This window comes from Brachionichthys hirsutus, chromosome 12 (genome assembly GCF_040956055.1).
Source record: "Brachionichthys hirsutus isolate HB-005 chromosome 12, CSIRO-AGI_Bhir_v1, whole genome shotgun sequence".
In the NCBI taxonomy this organism is placed as follows: Eukaryota; Metazoa; Chordata; class Actinopteri; order Lophiiformes; family Brachionichthyidae; genus Brachionichthys; species Brachionichthys hirsutus.
Window position 1 is genome coordinate 3,942,508 of NC_090908.1, and position 15,307 is coordinate 3,957,814.

At 44.7% G+C, this 15,307-nt stretch overlaps 1 protein-coding gene across 1 annotated transcript in view; it reads left to right on the forward strand.

Annotated features, from left to right (window-relative positions):
• Nucleotides 1-15,307, forward strand: part of dachd (dachshund d) — an 84,937-nt gene that overhangs the window by 35,998 nt on the left and 33,632 nt on the right. Inside the window, exon 2 of the mRNA XM_068746158.1 lies at nt 9,083-9,198. Coding sequence (XP_068602259.1) covers nt 9,083-9,198 — 116 coding nt within the window. The remainder of the gene's footprint in view (nt 1-9,082; nt 9,199-15,307) is intronic.

Consider the following 15,307-nt stretch of genomic DNA (forward strand, 5'->3'; position numbering starts at 1 on the left):
GCATCCGCCTAAATGGATCCTTTTTTAGCAGATGCATCTGGCGTGGCTACCATGCTATGATTAGTTTCCAGCGCATTCGTGAGTGTGTAAACCATTGCCGACACGGATGAAGTATAGCCTCGGTTCACTGGGAGTGCAGGGAGAAGAAATGTACCCCGTCTGTAATACACTGTGTAGACTAATATCAGCTCCTCTTCTCTGATATTGCAGTGAGATATCGATCTGGTAAAATTGTCCCATATTGGAGCTGTCTGTTGTGATATTCATCATGCTGTCACCTCTCCCCAGCACCTACGCGTTATTAGAAACCCGGGTTTGAAGAGGTTGAAGGGTTTTAGTCTCTGAGACGCAGCAAACAATTCATCATCAGAGCGAGAGAGAGAGAGAGAGAGAGAGAAAGAATTCAGGTGAGGTGATGCTTGAGTAGAGATTTATGTCTAGTCAGGCTGTACATTAAGAATTATATCAAGCGGGAGGACACCGGCCGGCAGCCTTGCTGCTCTCTGCTGAGAAAGGCCCATTTGCTGTCCTGCCAGGATGAAATGAATACTTTCTCTCCCAGCTTTTATTAAGCTTTTAAGAGAACTCTTCTATTTGTGCACGCCGCGGCCGCGCATCAAATGCATGTCCTGTTTGTTGGAACATCAGCTTGCCTGACATTATGTTTTGTGCTCAATGCTCGTCACTCATCAGGAATAAAGTGCATAACTGTTACGTGCCACCTTCAATTTGGCCCCCGCCAGAGTGCGGCTCCGGTTTTATTTTCTGCCATTACTCCTCTTTGCTCACAGTCAGAAATTCTTCCCGGAGGATCATAGAGAACGTGGACAGATGGAATCCAATCCTTACGTGTCTTGCAGATGAGTCCTGCTTTGATTCATCTGAAACTCGGTGCGAATGCTCGTCTGGGAATGTGCAGACCGGGGTTTTCCTCTGAAGCGCTCTCTCTTTCTTTGTGAAGTGTGTGTGTGTGTGTGTGTTTGCACGCTCGGCTCTGCTCTGTTAGCCACGATGTTATTGTTGTAAACAGCATTTATAGCACAGCTGGCCTGCTTGATCAGAGCTCACGTAGGAATGAACTCAGGCAGCAGAGAACGGGGCTGCATAAACAGGGCTGCTCGCATCGAAATATGCAAACACCCCCAGCCGTCGCCACCCGGGGGGGGGGGGCAGACTCTGTTCCTGCTTATAGGGCAACACTGGGAAAGAGTGAGGAGCAGGCCAGAGTCGTAACCTCTCCATGTATACAGAAACAGACAGAGCAGGAAGACGGGAATTCTTTTTCTTCCCGGTCTGTAAACATTTCTTTTCCTCCCCAGATCATTTTTAGACTCCTCCACGTATTTACTTTTCATTAATAATTGGGGGGTGAAAAGGAAAATTAGGAAGAAAAGTGAATAAACATTAGATAATTTTTGTTTAATGTTTCACACAGGATTCCAATCCTCAATGCAATTAATGCTAATCACCATGGTCTTCCTGTTTAGCATGAACTCAGCGCATGTGTGTGTGTATGTGTGTGTGTGTGTGTCGTTGCCTTCTCTCTTGTCTTGGCTCTCATTTCCCCTCGCTCATTCCCTCCCTCCTCCATCTCGGCTGTTCGTCGCCGTGTCTCCTTGTGTTATGGTTACGTCACCTTTTCTGTCTGTTGTGTCCATTTAGACCCGGAATTAATCACGTCCGACAATCTGGCAGTGCAGTTCCCAAAGTTCAAAAGCTTTAGCGGTGAGCGGGCGATGGAGAGCTGGAGTGAGATGGAGCGCGTCGAGCACGTTGGAGGTGCTTACCATTTGCAGTGCATTCATTGCTTATCGGTTTTTGATTTTAGAGTCATTTAGTCAACCGAACGCATCATTCTCACAGTTATTGTTCTTTGGGGTTTGTTAATTGTCACCCCACTGGTGGAATTAAAAGCAAATTAAAAGCCTTAACTGTTGGCTCTATCTGAAGTCACTCGCCACAACAATTTCACAAAACAATAGGGAGGATTAATGGGAATGCAGCTTGATTTCTCTTCTCCGAAGCTTATGCTACGGGGAACCAATTAACTACCCTTCAGGATGACTTTCACTTCTAACTGCTGGTCTGTTCCACTGCCAGAAACTGGGATTAATTCTCAATTAATCCCTCCACCAGAACAACTCTGCCTTTGTCTGCTGGGGAGGACACGAGCATACAGCGCCGAGGTTACCCCGAGCCTGTTCGGCGGACGGACTCCGCCCCCTCCTCAGATTGATACACCCTGTAGACCAGCTCTTCTCAAGCTGAAAATGAGAGCCATTTGACAATGATTTTTGTTTTAGGATTTTGAGCTTTATTAGCCATGCATATTAATGAGACAATTAATTGTGCTGGTCCTCGCTAGTGGTCTGTTTGTTTTCTGCCTGACCTTTTATCTTAGATGTGCTCACGCTTGGCTTGGCCCAAGCACTTTGCTCAAACTGTGTTTCCCATATCCTCACATCCAAAAAGGGACTTTTTTTTAATTGTTTAGCACGAAGGTCTTCCCCTCTCTTTTGTTTTCACTGTGCAACTCCCTCATCCTCTCATCCGTCCGCCCTCCTCCCGCTATTCTTTCTTCTCACTCTGTCGCTCCCTTAGAATGCCTGCCGGATGCGTTCCTCTCTTAAGGTGACATGCGATCACAGCATGCTGAATATTTGCACTGAAATGACTACATTTCCTTTCCATTAGAATCTCTCAAACTCCTCTCTGTAATTTATGATTAGCCTGGTTAAAAAGTCATGTTATGTACATAAAAGACTAAAGTAGCCCCCCCCCCCCAGTCCACATTTAGCCTGTCCTGCTTCCAGAGTTAGTTGAGAGGACAGGAGACATAATTGAAAAGTGCAGCTGGACTGTGTACAATCTTGTAAGGGATGCCTAGAAAATGAGATTAATCAGTGCACAGACATTGTGGGGAAAAGTTTCGCCGTGAATGCCTGACAGTCGTGCTCTTTCTCTCATTTCATATGTTGGCAGGCTAGCAGGCAGCTCCAAGGGAAATGCGCTCCTTTCATACTTGAGTAATTGATGAATTGTATGCAATATGCAAATGAGAATCCATAAATCTTATGAATGACAGCTTAATTTATGTGAGCCTTAATGAATGCAGGATTAGATTTTAATTAAATATCCTCAAAGGCACCCTGACTGGGTAAGTTTTTAAAGCCTTGTTTTGAAGACTTGTTTCATATGCGTCGCAGTTCATGCAAAAAAAAAAAAAAAAAGAGAGAGAGAGATCAGTGGAAACGGTTAGATGAAATTTCCCCGCAGTTTGAAGATAAGACCTGTTCTGTTTTGCTAACCAAAGGCACTTGCAATTAATAAATATTGGAGCCAAATCATATCTACCAATCTCGTTTGGGCTTTCCTGGAACTGCTCATTCTCATACATTTGATTAAGCGCATTTATTCTCAGCTGCTATCTGATTCCTAACATTTGGTACAGTATCTTTTTAATTAAGAGAATCATCCATTAGGCATGGAAAAGTCAACCAATTAGGCGCTTCTCATCAGTCCCCGCCATGTAGGAAGCCTGCTTACTCATTATCACAGGCTGTTGATGTGATACTAAACAATCTTGGACTCTGTAGTTATGGGACGTACAATTATGAAATCAGCTTTTAACATTAATGATGCATGGGAATAATCAGCCATTTATCGTGTTTCAGATCTTTTTTAGATTCTATTTCACAGCTGAGAGGCTTCAAACAGCACTAATGGAAAGTGATTACTAGAGTAAGCTCTTTGTAGCTACTGTTTTTTTTTGTGTGTGTATGTGTGTGTGTTTTCTTTTAATTCGAGCCTGGCAGTGGTTTTTGTGACAGGCTGGAGGACAGTGGAAGGAACGTAACTGGTTCCAGGTTCCTCCGCTGCGCTGGTCTCACCCAGCATGGCTCTAATCAGTCCTAAGCCTCGACAAGGGCACCAGGAAGGCACCAAACCCGCTCCCCGATTACCCTGCACGTTAGTGCACACAGGGATCAGCGCACAGGCAGCACTTTAAAAGGGCTTTTAGAGTGGGATTGATGCTAACTCTCTCCCGCCTTTGATTTCACACCATTTGATCTGTGATATATTGTTTCGTAACAATGGTTCGCAGTTTTCAGGCGGATGCAGCTGTTCCTTACCCTAATAAATAAAAGTTTTTTTTTTTTTTTGTCCTCTTCGCATTCACAAACTGGTTGTAATCCAGCTATCTAGATCAGATAAGTGTGATGGGGCTACCTGTGCGAGGCAGTGTTTGACAGGTGCAAGGGGAAGCTGATTGAGATAATCCAAGCGTAGGCTCAATGCAAATACAGATACAAGATGAGGGTGAGGATAGATGGATGCATGAGAAAGATGGATGAGTGAATGCATTCCCATGTATCACACTGTGACTGCGAGATTATGATCATCACAACCAATAGACTGCCAAGGTCAGCAGGAAGTATAAATCATCGTTTCTATTTTCGTTGAAGGCAGCATACATTCCTGTCATTTCCAGTGCTTTTGTCTTGTTATTATTATTATTCTGATTTCTCATAGATGCTGTGCTGCAGCCGTTTTTGTTGTCAAGTATTCTGACAGCTGATAGCACATTGTTTGATCTACATGTCCGAACAATCAAACAGAAATATATCAATGAGAATTTGCTAAAGCTTTCTCAAATTAGATGTTTCCCATCCAGACTAGAATGCGAACTACATTATGCATTTTCCATTCATAGAAAAAGAGAATAGGAGCAAAACCTTCAGGATGTAAGAACCAGAGAGGGATTAGTCGGTGAATGTCTTAAATGTTTTATAGTCAAAGGAGCTGCTGGTTGGATTCAGAATAATGATTAACTTCAAAAGGAAAAAGTAGATCAGCAGTAAAAGATTTTTGATTCGACCTGTACTTGAGTTTGCTGCTATTATTCCTCAAGAGGTAAAAACAAGAAAAGCAAAAATTAAATGAATTAAAGTTGAACATTTTGCCTCAAACAGCCTCTTTGTCTTCTCTGTGCATTTTAATTTGGTTGCAACACACCTCGGCCATGTTGCCCCTCTCTTTCTACCGGCATAGTCCCCGGAGCTCTGTGCATATTGTTAAACTGTTTGATTGAACAAAATAAAATACCCGTCCCCGTCCCCCCCCTCCCCGAATAACTCAGCATATAGCCCGGCTCCCTTGATGGTCTTCTGCCTCTGAATTTCTGCCTGACCTGGCACTTAAGAGGTAAAGGAGCTGCTTTGTTTTATCAATAAGACCTTGTTTTCATGGCTGGTCACCACCCCGGCAAACCAATCAATGGGGCGCGCTACGCTATCGCTGTGAGAGAAATGAAAAATAAACCCCAGATAATCCTCCAGTTAAAAGGTTACTCAGGGCGATAAAAGCTATTTTGTTAATTTATTTACTCTCTGCACTGGAGAGATAAAGAAAAGGAACAATTAGGGAATTCTAGGTGAGAGACTTTAAAAGGGCAATGACATTGGGTTAATATTTTATAAGGCCTGATTGGCAGAGACCTGCCGAGGCCTTTTGTTTACACAAGGCCCAGACGGAATGATTCACTCCCTTGTTTTGGCCGACTCGGCGGAAATGGAATAAATATCTTCATCCTTACCTTTTAGAAATGTCAAACAAAAGACTGAGATGAAAGGTTAATGGCTCAATCATAACCACGAGGAAATAATATTGCTCCCTCTGTGAACCGCTTGTCCCCGATTATTGACATAATCAGCTTGGATGCCGAAAGATATCCGAAGATCGGGAGGAGGAGGCGATTTCTGTGTGTAACTGAATCCACTTTGGGTGTGTGCTCATTTGGACTAAACATTACATTTGTGGCTTCAATTGATTTATAACAGATCATAATCACTGCATTAACGGCGTTCTGGGTAATAAGATCTCAGTCGCTGCTTCCGCTGAGAGAGGAGCGTCTGATGGGGAGATGTCAGAATTCTGCCGTATGATCAAAAACCGTCCTGATATCTCCCGCGATATTATACCTCATATAAAAGCCATCACCTCGCGTTGGCTTCCTGTAAACGGGGGTGAGAATGTGAATTTAATTATTGTGCTTTTATTGCATTGTAGCGCTGAAATTGGACTCGTGTGGAGTGTATTGTTGGCCCCGTGTAATCTGATTGCCCGCGCAGTGTAGTGTGTTGGATAGTATCAGGTTCCAGCCGGCTCTGCTGGGTCAACACCAGGCCGGGCCATTAAAGGAAGTCTGGTTCAGGGAAAGTTCACCGCTATTTTCCTTTCACCATGGCAGCGAAACAAAAAAAAAGAGAGGAGATGTGTAACATATTTGTGGGCCCCAGCCCAAATTTGGTGGTGGTGGGGGGAGACTATTATTGTTTCTTTAATTGAAGCCAGAGATACGAGGGGCCTGAGTATCATAATAATCATACAATTATTTCATTATTCACTTCCAATACAGAAATAATATTGTCCAAATAAGTCCAACTGTTTCTTATTTTCTCAAATAAGTTGAAACAGAGAAAAGAATCTGAAATCCAAGCGAGGAAGCGTAGAAACGACAACAAGTACCGCAATCAGCCATGGATCCTGCTGCCTTTTTGTGTGTGCGATAATGCCCTAGTTTGAAACACTTTCTGTGCCAAGCTATTTTAGGGAATCAGCATCTGCCGCTTGATAAATTGCCCGGCCCTTTTTGTTCGAGGCCAGGTTGGGTTCCGCTCTGGAGTCTGGACCCAGCTTGTTAGCCTGGATAGCTATCTGACCAATGCGGGTCTGCAGTGGCGTTTGCGGTGCTGCACGCGCCTCAAGCTGAAGCGTTCAAGAAGCTATAACAATTAGAACCGTTAAGAGTTCTGCAAGTCTGTGAATGTTTGCAAAGTCGTGACACACCCGCTGCAATAAAGTGTCCCATTCAGTTTCGACACCTTGATGTCTGCGAGGCATTTCCTGCTGCGTCGAGTCTCCTCCTGTTGTGTTGGTGGCGATCTGCTCTCCTGTGTGGAGCAGCACATGGAGCGATTTCTCTGAGGCTAATCTCATCATTGGCTTCACTTTACTGGGTCTTTTGTACCTGGAGTCACATCCTTTGACATGATCGGAGGTTGATGTGACATTATTTTTTTGTCCGTTTGAGGGCCTTTTTTTGCCTTTAGCACTGTAGCTAAAAAAGCCTTTTACCCATCCAGTGCCCTCTATTCAGGTTTTTAATAAATAATTCAGCCGGAGTACAAGTGAAAGTGATGACAGCAAAACTGCGCGCGATCGCTCCTCTCATAAGATCAAAGAGGCCGCTTCTATAGAAATAGAAATTACATTTCCAGCCGGCCGTGGGTCCAACTCGCACACGTTTCTCTTCCTGCACGACCCTCTCGTCCTTCGCTCAATACCTCCCGCTATCATTTTTCTGTTTTCCCTCGAAAGGGACAGTTGGGTCGGCTTTTAATCCAAAAGCCTGCAGTGTCGGTGCATGGGAGAGTCAGCACATTCAGGCAGGCCGAGTGAGTGCACTCTATTAGCAGGACTGAGGTAAATAAGCCTCACAGGACACGGCTGAATAACTTCCACCGCCGAGGCTGTGGCGCTTCACTCTGCAGACACCGCCTCTGGGAAATGTGCTGTAAGACGAAACAGTCTTACACGGTAGCTGATAAGGTGTTAGAGAAGCAGATCGGCTCATCGGCTGGTTATCTTGATTTCATTTTGCGTGTGTCGGTGATAAACAGCCTGTGCACCTTAAACAAAAGGGTCAGTACCGGTAATCATTTTGAAAATCCTACGATAGAGTTTCAAACTGCAGCAATGTAATAATGGAATGTTAAATTGCCATCCACAGTATCAGGCCATCAAAAATAATTCAGACCCATGATGAGGGTGAGATTTTGCCCCCAAAAGAATTTGAGCCTCATATGAAAACGTCAAACCTGTCATTGTGATCGGCGTGTGTTGCCACGCCCTTCCAGACCCGTGGTCCCCTAAAGACGGATCCTCGGCCGACACCAGACAGGTTTTTTATTTCCGGCCAAGCCCCCCCCGTCTTTATAAAACTGACTCCGGTTTGTCCTCCGCCGTGTCAGTTCTCTACGGAAAGCCTTTGGTGTTTTAAAGATGGATTAAACTCTGCTCATATCAGAGAGAATTTAGTATCCTGGCAAAGCTTGAAAATGTATGTGAAATAATGTATGAAGCCGATCTGTCACCATAATTCATCTGCAGCTGAGCCATCCAGCCCCTTGTTCATAAGGAATATCCCTCCATAGCCTCCTTATTAAACGCTCATTGCATTATTATTATTTTTCGTGCCCTGTAGCCTTTTTGTTGTAACTATAAACCTGCAAAGTAGGTATTGATTGCAACTCCAAGCTGTATTAATAAGTGAATGAGTAAGATGTGTTGAAAGTCAGGGGTGCATCTGCTTTGAAGGCCTTTTCTCGTCCGCGGCGGGGTGGGCACGCTCGTTTATCACCGTTGGATCCGTGGCCCCTCGTTTGGTGTAATAAAACTCTCCCATCAGAACCGTCCAACAGGCCTGAATCACTCTGTCACACCACCTTCCAGCTAAGGCGCGCATTAAATCAAGCAAGCAGAACATTTCCTAAGGCAGCCATTGCCTTTTAATTTCCTGAAGAACCTTAAAATATCATTCATTACCAGAACTACACATATTTGGTTTTTAAAAGTCTCATAAATCAATAGTGGCCTGACTGCAATAATTATAACGAGTTAACGTGTGATTTCCAGGCCGAGGGCCGCGCGCTGGATTTTAGCATATGCAAACGAGGCAATTCAAATAGTGTGGGGATATTAATGCGGAGGAACAGGTAACGAGGTACAGGCCATGAATTATGCATCAAAAAGTGGTTGATCTTCAATAAAGGAAATGAATTCACCGTGTAATCTAATTAGTTATGGAAGTCTATTATGTTGAGCTGCAGAAAGCAACTGTCCTTGAAAAGACATTTATTTACAGTACATGTTAGATATTTGGAGAGGAATTGCATTCTGAAGTGCTTCAAACGTTAACACCGCCCTCAGCGACACCCCCACCCCGCCACCTCCTCCTCCTCTCATTGCCAATCTTCTCCTCATCTCTCACTCATTCGCTCTCCTTCTCTCTGCCCTACAGCTCCAGACCCGGACGGCCTCCAAAGAGGACCCAGAGTGTGACATCATCGGAGAACCCCCACATCATGCCCCACTCCGTTCCTGGCCTCATGTCCCCTGGCATGATCCCACCCACAGGTAAAGACTGGTCTTCCACTGTAGCCCTCCATCACCTCTGGTTCACTGTCTGGCTCTTCTTCTTCTTCTTCTTCTGTTTTTTTCTCTCTCTCTTCCACACTCGCTCGCACCGTCAGCGGCCTCCCCGCGGCGCGTCCTCCAAATGGCAGCCAGTCCGAAGTGACACATGCACCCGACCACCAGACACCAGCCGCTCACTCCTTCACCAAAAGCAGATCCTTCGCTCACGCCCCCCCCCTCCCCCCCCGGAAGCCACGAGGGGCAGAATAAATTGGAGTGGAGATCTTTTCTCTCAGATTATTACAGTAGATGTTGCATTTTGCCTTGAGTGCATTCTAATTAGTGCGATTAAATCCACTCCGCTGGTGTACGTGAACAGGCGATGGGGATGCTAAAGCAAGCTTATCGCCACAAGAATCAACAACAACCGTTTGTGCCCTAACTCGGCCCCGGGCCACGTCTTATAGCGACTAATGCTTTTGTTCTATTTGTGGCTGGCTTCATTGTGGCTGCTTTGATGTCGGCTGGCTGTAAGTGCTCTTATTTGCATATTCCGCCCTGCGTCTTGATACGTATTTAATGATCTCGCGCAGTGGAAACGCTCTTTGAATGCTCGATCGGTGTTTAGTACAAATTGCGTTTGACCAACTGTTAACTGTTGCACTTTTCCGAAAGATAAAGAAACAACAACACAGTTGCTTTTGCATGCTAAACATTTAACATATATTTGTAATTATCTTCCTTCACACATTTTTTTTCTCCTCTGGAAAAACAGTCTGGAAATGTTGTGTTGTTGTTGTTGTTGTTGTTGTATAAAGAGGCAATCCGTGGAGTGTTTGAAATTCAATATTAAGCACAGGTTGGGCCATCCTCGTGACTCGCAGGCTCCTGCTTTGAACTGTGGAAACGGGGTAAGGTCACTGACTGTCTGTGCCATCGTGTAGAAGAGCTCAAAAAGCTGAAGTGAACACGGAGAAGGACAAAGATGAGAAAGAGCTGTTTTATTTAGTGGAACATAAAGCAAGAGAAAAGCCTTTTGATGTCCTCCCCTTTAAGGCCAGAGGGACCACATGATCTTGACATTTAGTCGGCGTATTCAGGAGGCACGGATAAAGTAATTGAGTTTTTTTTTTTTTTTGCTCTTCTCATTGCTTTAAGCTTAATAAACTGTGGAAAAGACTGAACTTTTCCATCATTTTCTGTGTCATGATTAAACTGCATATTGTTTCATTTCTGGCATTAAGCATTAAACGTCAGGTTAGGGAATGTGCAAGATTGTGACAGATTAATAATTCAGCATAATTGACCACACATAAATTAGCATCCAAGGAGGATAATTGATCATCTTGTTATGCCCACATATGCTGATTGATGATTTGAAAAAAATGACATTGAGGAACTGTTACACTATCATGTCATGTCACCTTCACTCATTTTTCAGATATATTAGCACTCACTTGCACGCACGCACACACACACACACACACACAGACACACACGCACGCTGAATGTGGACAGACGACTTTTCTGGAGGCTTCGCCAGTGATCCAAGACTCCGTGAAAAAGCCAGAGCACAAATTTGGGCCGCGAAGAGCAACGGGAGTCCTCTTCAACGTTTTTTTTTGTCTCTCTTGGTGTCACGTGTGTGAATGTGCTCTGCTTGTGCTTCTTCCCCAGCTGCTGTTCTCTCAGGCCTGTCTGGTAGCTGCTCAGATTAGCAGCAAGCTCTCATGTCGTGACAGAGACAGGAAGTTGTGGAATGATCTATTTAACCGTAGAGCACTCATTCTCTGTCATGCTTTTTATTGGGGATGACTGGCCGGACTTTTATTATGTCTTTTCATCCGCTGTTTGTGAACGAGCATGCGCTGCCATTAGCTGAGAACGAAAGGATTTCTGTTCAGACTGAGCAGACTGAAGGTTTCTTCCAAATTTCATTGCGTATAAAAATATAAGCACACACTGAATTCAGTCCAGCACAAATGCCTGTTAATATATTTATATTTATATTATCTGTAAATGAATTCAGTGCTTTTTTAAAAAGGAAATTCTGCCTTTCTAACTGATTTTGTTCATTTTCTCTTTATTATAAGGGGCTTTTTTTCTGCATGATTTTAGTTTACACTTGAACACACATTTTTACATATTTTTTTTATATGTACACATATAGATGCGGGATAGACTTAAATGATATTAACTTCAAATTAATGAGAATATTCAACGCAGTGCAGAGACGTCTCCCTGACTCTCTAGCAGGACCAGCGAGGCCTCTGTGAAACACATTGTTAACATATGTATCTTTGCCCTTGACACCGGTTCCATTTAGAAAAGGACAATCTTAATATGCTTACGGTTCCATTTAGGGAAATACCCTCACATGTGTGTGAAACCACCATGTGTGTGCCCGTCTGAATGCCTGTTGTAGGTGCTCGCGCTCTCACCCTTCCTCAGGGAAGGGACGATTGCGCTGGAGCCTTTCCAGTTGCTGATGCATTACGGGCAGATTGCCCCCCCCCCCCCCCCCCTCCCCGCCCAAATCGGATTATTTGCTGTGGACTGACACCACACCGAGATGACATCTCCTTTAAAGTGGAGAGGGCCTCCCTCCACTCACACTCTGGCCACCGCCTAAGCAGCAGCGTCAATATAATTCATTTATGTCCTGGATATGGCTTCAACCTTTTGAATAACGTAAGAGCTCTGCATCTACCATTAGAGAGATGAATGTCACCTGCATCTAACCGGGGCGCGTCCTGTACTTTACTGATAGAAACACTCTTTCTTTTAATGCTGTCTGGCTCTGGCCCACTTTACAAGTGTGTGTGTGTGTGAGCGGAGGCCTGCTTCTTCACACGAGGCACTGTAAGAGGAGACATGCTGTAATATGTAATGCTCTTTTTTTTGGGATGTACAATTAACACGTCAGCTTCTAGAGTGGATCCTGCGATCCGCTGCCACTCTGAGCCGCTTTAAAGTAGATCCCGTATGCAGCAGGTGATTTAGTGTTGCTTGTGTCTCCCACCCCTCCTCTCAGTCCGCCGCTTGTCAGAAGGTTAGCGCGCTGTGTAATTGATGCTGAGTTTGTCATGATGTGGATAGCACAGTTCAAGTGGTGCAGTGTAGCTAAAAGAGTCGCCAGTTTGTCATTGCCGTGCAGCCACTGGGCCGTGCATGAGATTAGGCGGCCGTGCTCATTGGCATGGAGCGTCTCTTCCCTACTTATCCTCCTGGTCCGATAAATAAAGTGTGTTTTCATTGTTGCCTATGGTGCCGTCCCTGACAGAGGCACAGCAGATAAGCTGTGGAGTTATTTTCTTTGTTGCAATCTCTGCGAGAGAAAGTGGTTAAAAAAAAAAGTCTGTCTTTTGTGTACTGATGTGAAGTTAATCTGATTTTAATTTCATTATAGGAGCTGGTGGCGGAAGGCATAGGCATCGGGTGTGTTTGTTGTAAGAGTGTTCTGACATTGGCGCAGGTATGGGGCAGCTCGCATGTTAATTAATGATGAAGATCCTGACAATATGCAGAGGCATGACAGCGTTAAGCCAGTCGGCTGCTGCGTCCTTTGCATATTAATAGATCCTTCATTATTATTTAATATGACAGCTGCTCCAAGGGCTACCGTCAGACCTTGTCTCTGTTATTTGCTGTTTTGTGCTCCCCTTGTGACAGCGCCGTGCTATTCTTTATTTGTCCAACTGCTCCCCCCTTTTCGGGTCTCTGACTGGTGTGGCTCGGCATTGGGGGGGGGGGGGTGCTGTGATTTACCGTTTGTTTGCTGTTCAGGAGGACTTGTCCAAAACGTCCGTAAGAGAAAAGAGTTCGGAATCCAAAGGTGACTTTGAAAGAATATTTGAGACACAGGATTGTTTTATTTGCATAGTAATGAATGCAGATTAATGTTGAGTGGGATTGCCCCCCCCCCCCCCAGTGGCTGTAATGGACTTGTTGCTCGGTACCAGCGTCTACCTATTGAGGTGTGTTTTATGTGGATGTGACAATTGATCTGAAGAAATGAAGCTATTATCAGAGCAAATATTTTGATTTACGGAGTGAATTTAGTAAAAAAACAAAAAACATTTCAAAATAGCACAGATCAATTTCTTATCCTTTATTAACTGACCAAAACCCATTCTTCCTTTTGTGTTGTTCTTCCTGCTGCACAGCTCACGGTGCTTCGGGAAAAGGACACAGGCTGCGGTGCAATAAACCAGAGTGTTCTCGCAGAGGTGGGGAGCTTTGCAGAGCCATGCTGCAGCACTCCTTTGAGCAGCACCTGATTTGTGGGGGGAATTTATCACACAAACAGCCCAGAGGTGATTTCAATATTTACTCGGCAGTCTGTTCTGCATACGTCTCATTTGGAAAACAGTTGACTCTTGCCCATTATACACAAATGAAGGCTGACCTTCAGGCTGGGCAGAGGCCACATTCATTATGTGGAGAAGTATCACCTTCTTGTGAGGCGGTGGCGCCCCCCCCCACCCAGCCTGCCTATGCATATTAAACAGCAGCCAGGGCCCACTGCAAACGAGAGGGTCCAGGCTGACATGATGTAGACTGTACATCAATATGGTCCTGATGTATTTTAAGATGCAAACAAGGCTTTAAATTATATGCACCTCCTTGTCAGAGGCTCAGAGTGATTCTCACCATCTGCCTATCAGCTGGGGGCTGCGAGGAGAAGGCGCCCCGGCCGGGATGCTCCTGCATGCCTGCTTCTCAGTGTGTGGGTGAAACAGGTGTGCGCATGTTCGCATGCATCTATTAGGGACACGTGTTCGATTTCTACCTCTCCTTGTACTTGTGTCTCCCCCTCAGATGCATGGCTAATAGCTGCTCTCGAGTCCCATCACGGAGACGTGACAGCTTAGGGATGATAAACGCAGCCGTTGCCTTGTTCTGCGTCAAACGTGAGGCAAACCTGTATATCCAGAATAAGCAGCACCGTAAAGAGGCAGGTGATACACCGTGATGTGGATATGAGTGATTCCACTAATAGGTACATATCTTTTTTCTCTCTCTCCTTGCATCTTTGATGTTGTTGCTGGGGGTTGGCGAGAGGAGTCATGGGACTCTCCTGAGACACACCCAGGCCTGTAGAGGAGCTTTAGCGCTATCTGCCTCACTGCTGTTCAAGACCAGCCTCATGAATAAAGATTTCAGTCACGTTCAACGCACCAGGACTCAGGAGAAACCACAATGACAAACCGATGCTTTACGATCTCTGCAGCGTCGCTCAGCATATGCACGTGTGTAATCTCAGACTCACTATATCAAGCACGGCCAGTCAGTTCTCATTGAGGCGGAAGACCATGTCAAATACTGCTAATATAGTGCGTATTCAGACAGCAGCGTAAAAGGGGACGATCAGTTCCAATGTGTTGTCAATAGTCATTTAGTCTGCTCATGGAAACGGCGGCCTCGGGTCCGATAATGAGCCACGGCACATCCGGTTTACGCTAATGCTGTCTTGTACCTGTAAGGCAGCCAAAATGTGCTTTTTATTTTCCATAGATTTTTGTGTACAAACTCTTTGGAACAAGCTGTAGCTTCATTCTCTGTTCAAGCAAAACAGAACAGCGGAAAAAACCTCTCATTATTTATTGAAAATACATGGTACCCGTCGTATCTGTTTTCTAATTTTGCATGGATGTTTTCTTTTTGTTTTTCATCAAACATATTCACCATTTAGATTTAATTTAGCAAGTTTTAAAGAATAAAATGAACTGATTGTTCATAATCTTCCTTTAGAGGTGCAGCCTTGACTCTCATACAGCCGTATACAGTACAACGTAGCTGTGAAGAATTGTTAATTGTTAATTAAGCATCATTCGGGTAAATATGAACCCATTACTAACATATAGATACCCTTGATCTGGTGTCACACTGCATCACTGAGACTATAGGACAAGATGCATGCCGACATGCACATGGTATTTTATCAAATGTACACACATGCACTATTGTCTTGACTGCACCAGTTCCCATCAAGGAACAAATGCATCACTGTGGTGGCAGCGATTATCAAAGTGGGTGAAACGTTTCCTAAAAGTCAAATCCTGCCACGCACACATGGATCCATCCCATCAGCGGGAGATCCTGCTGT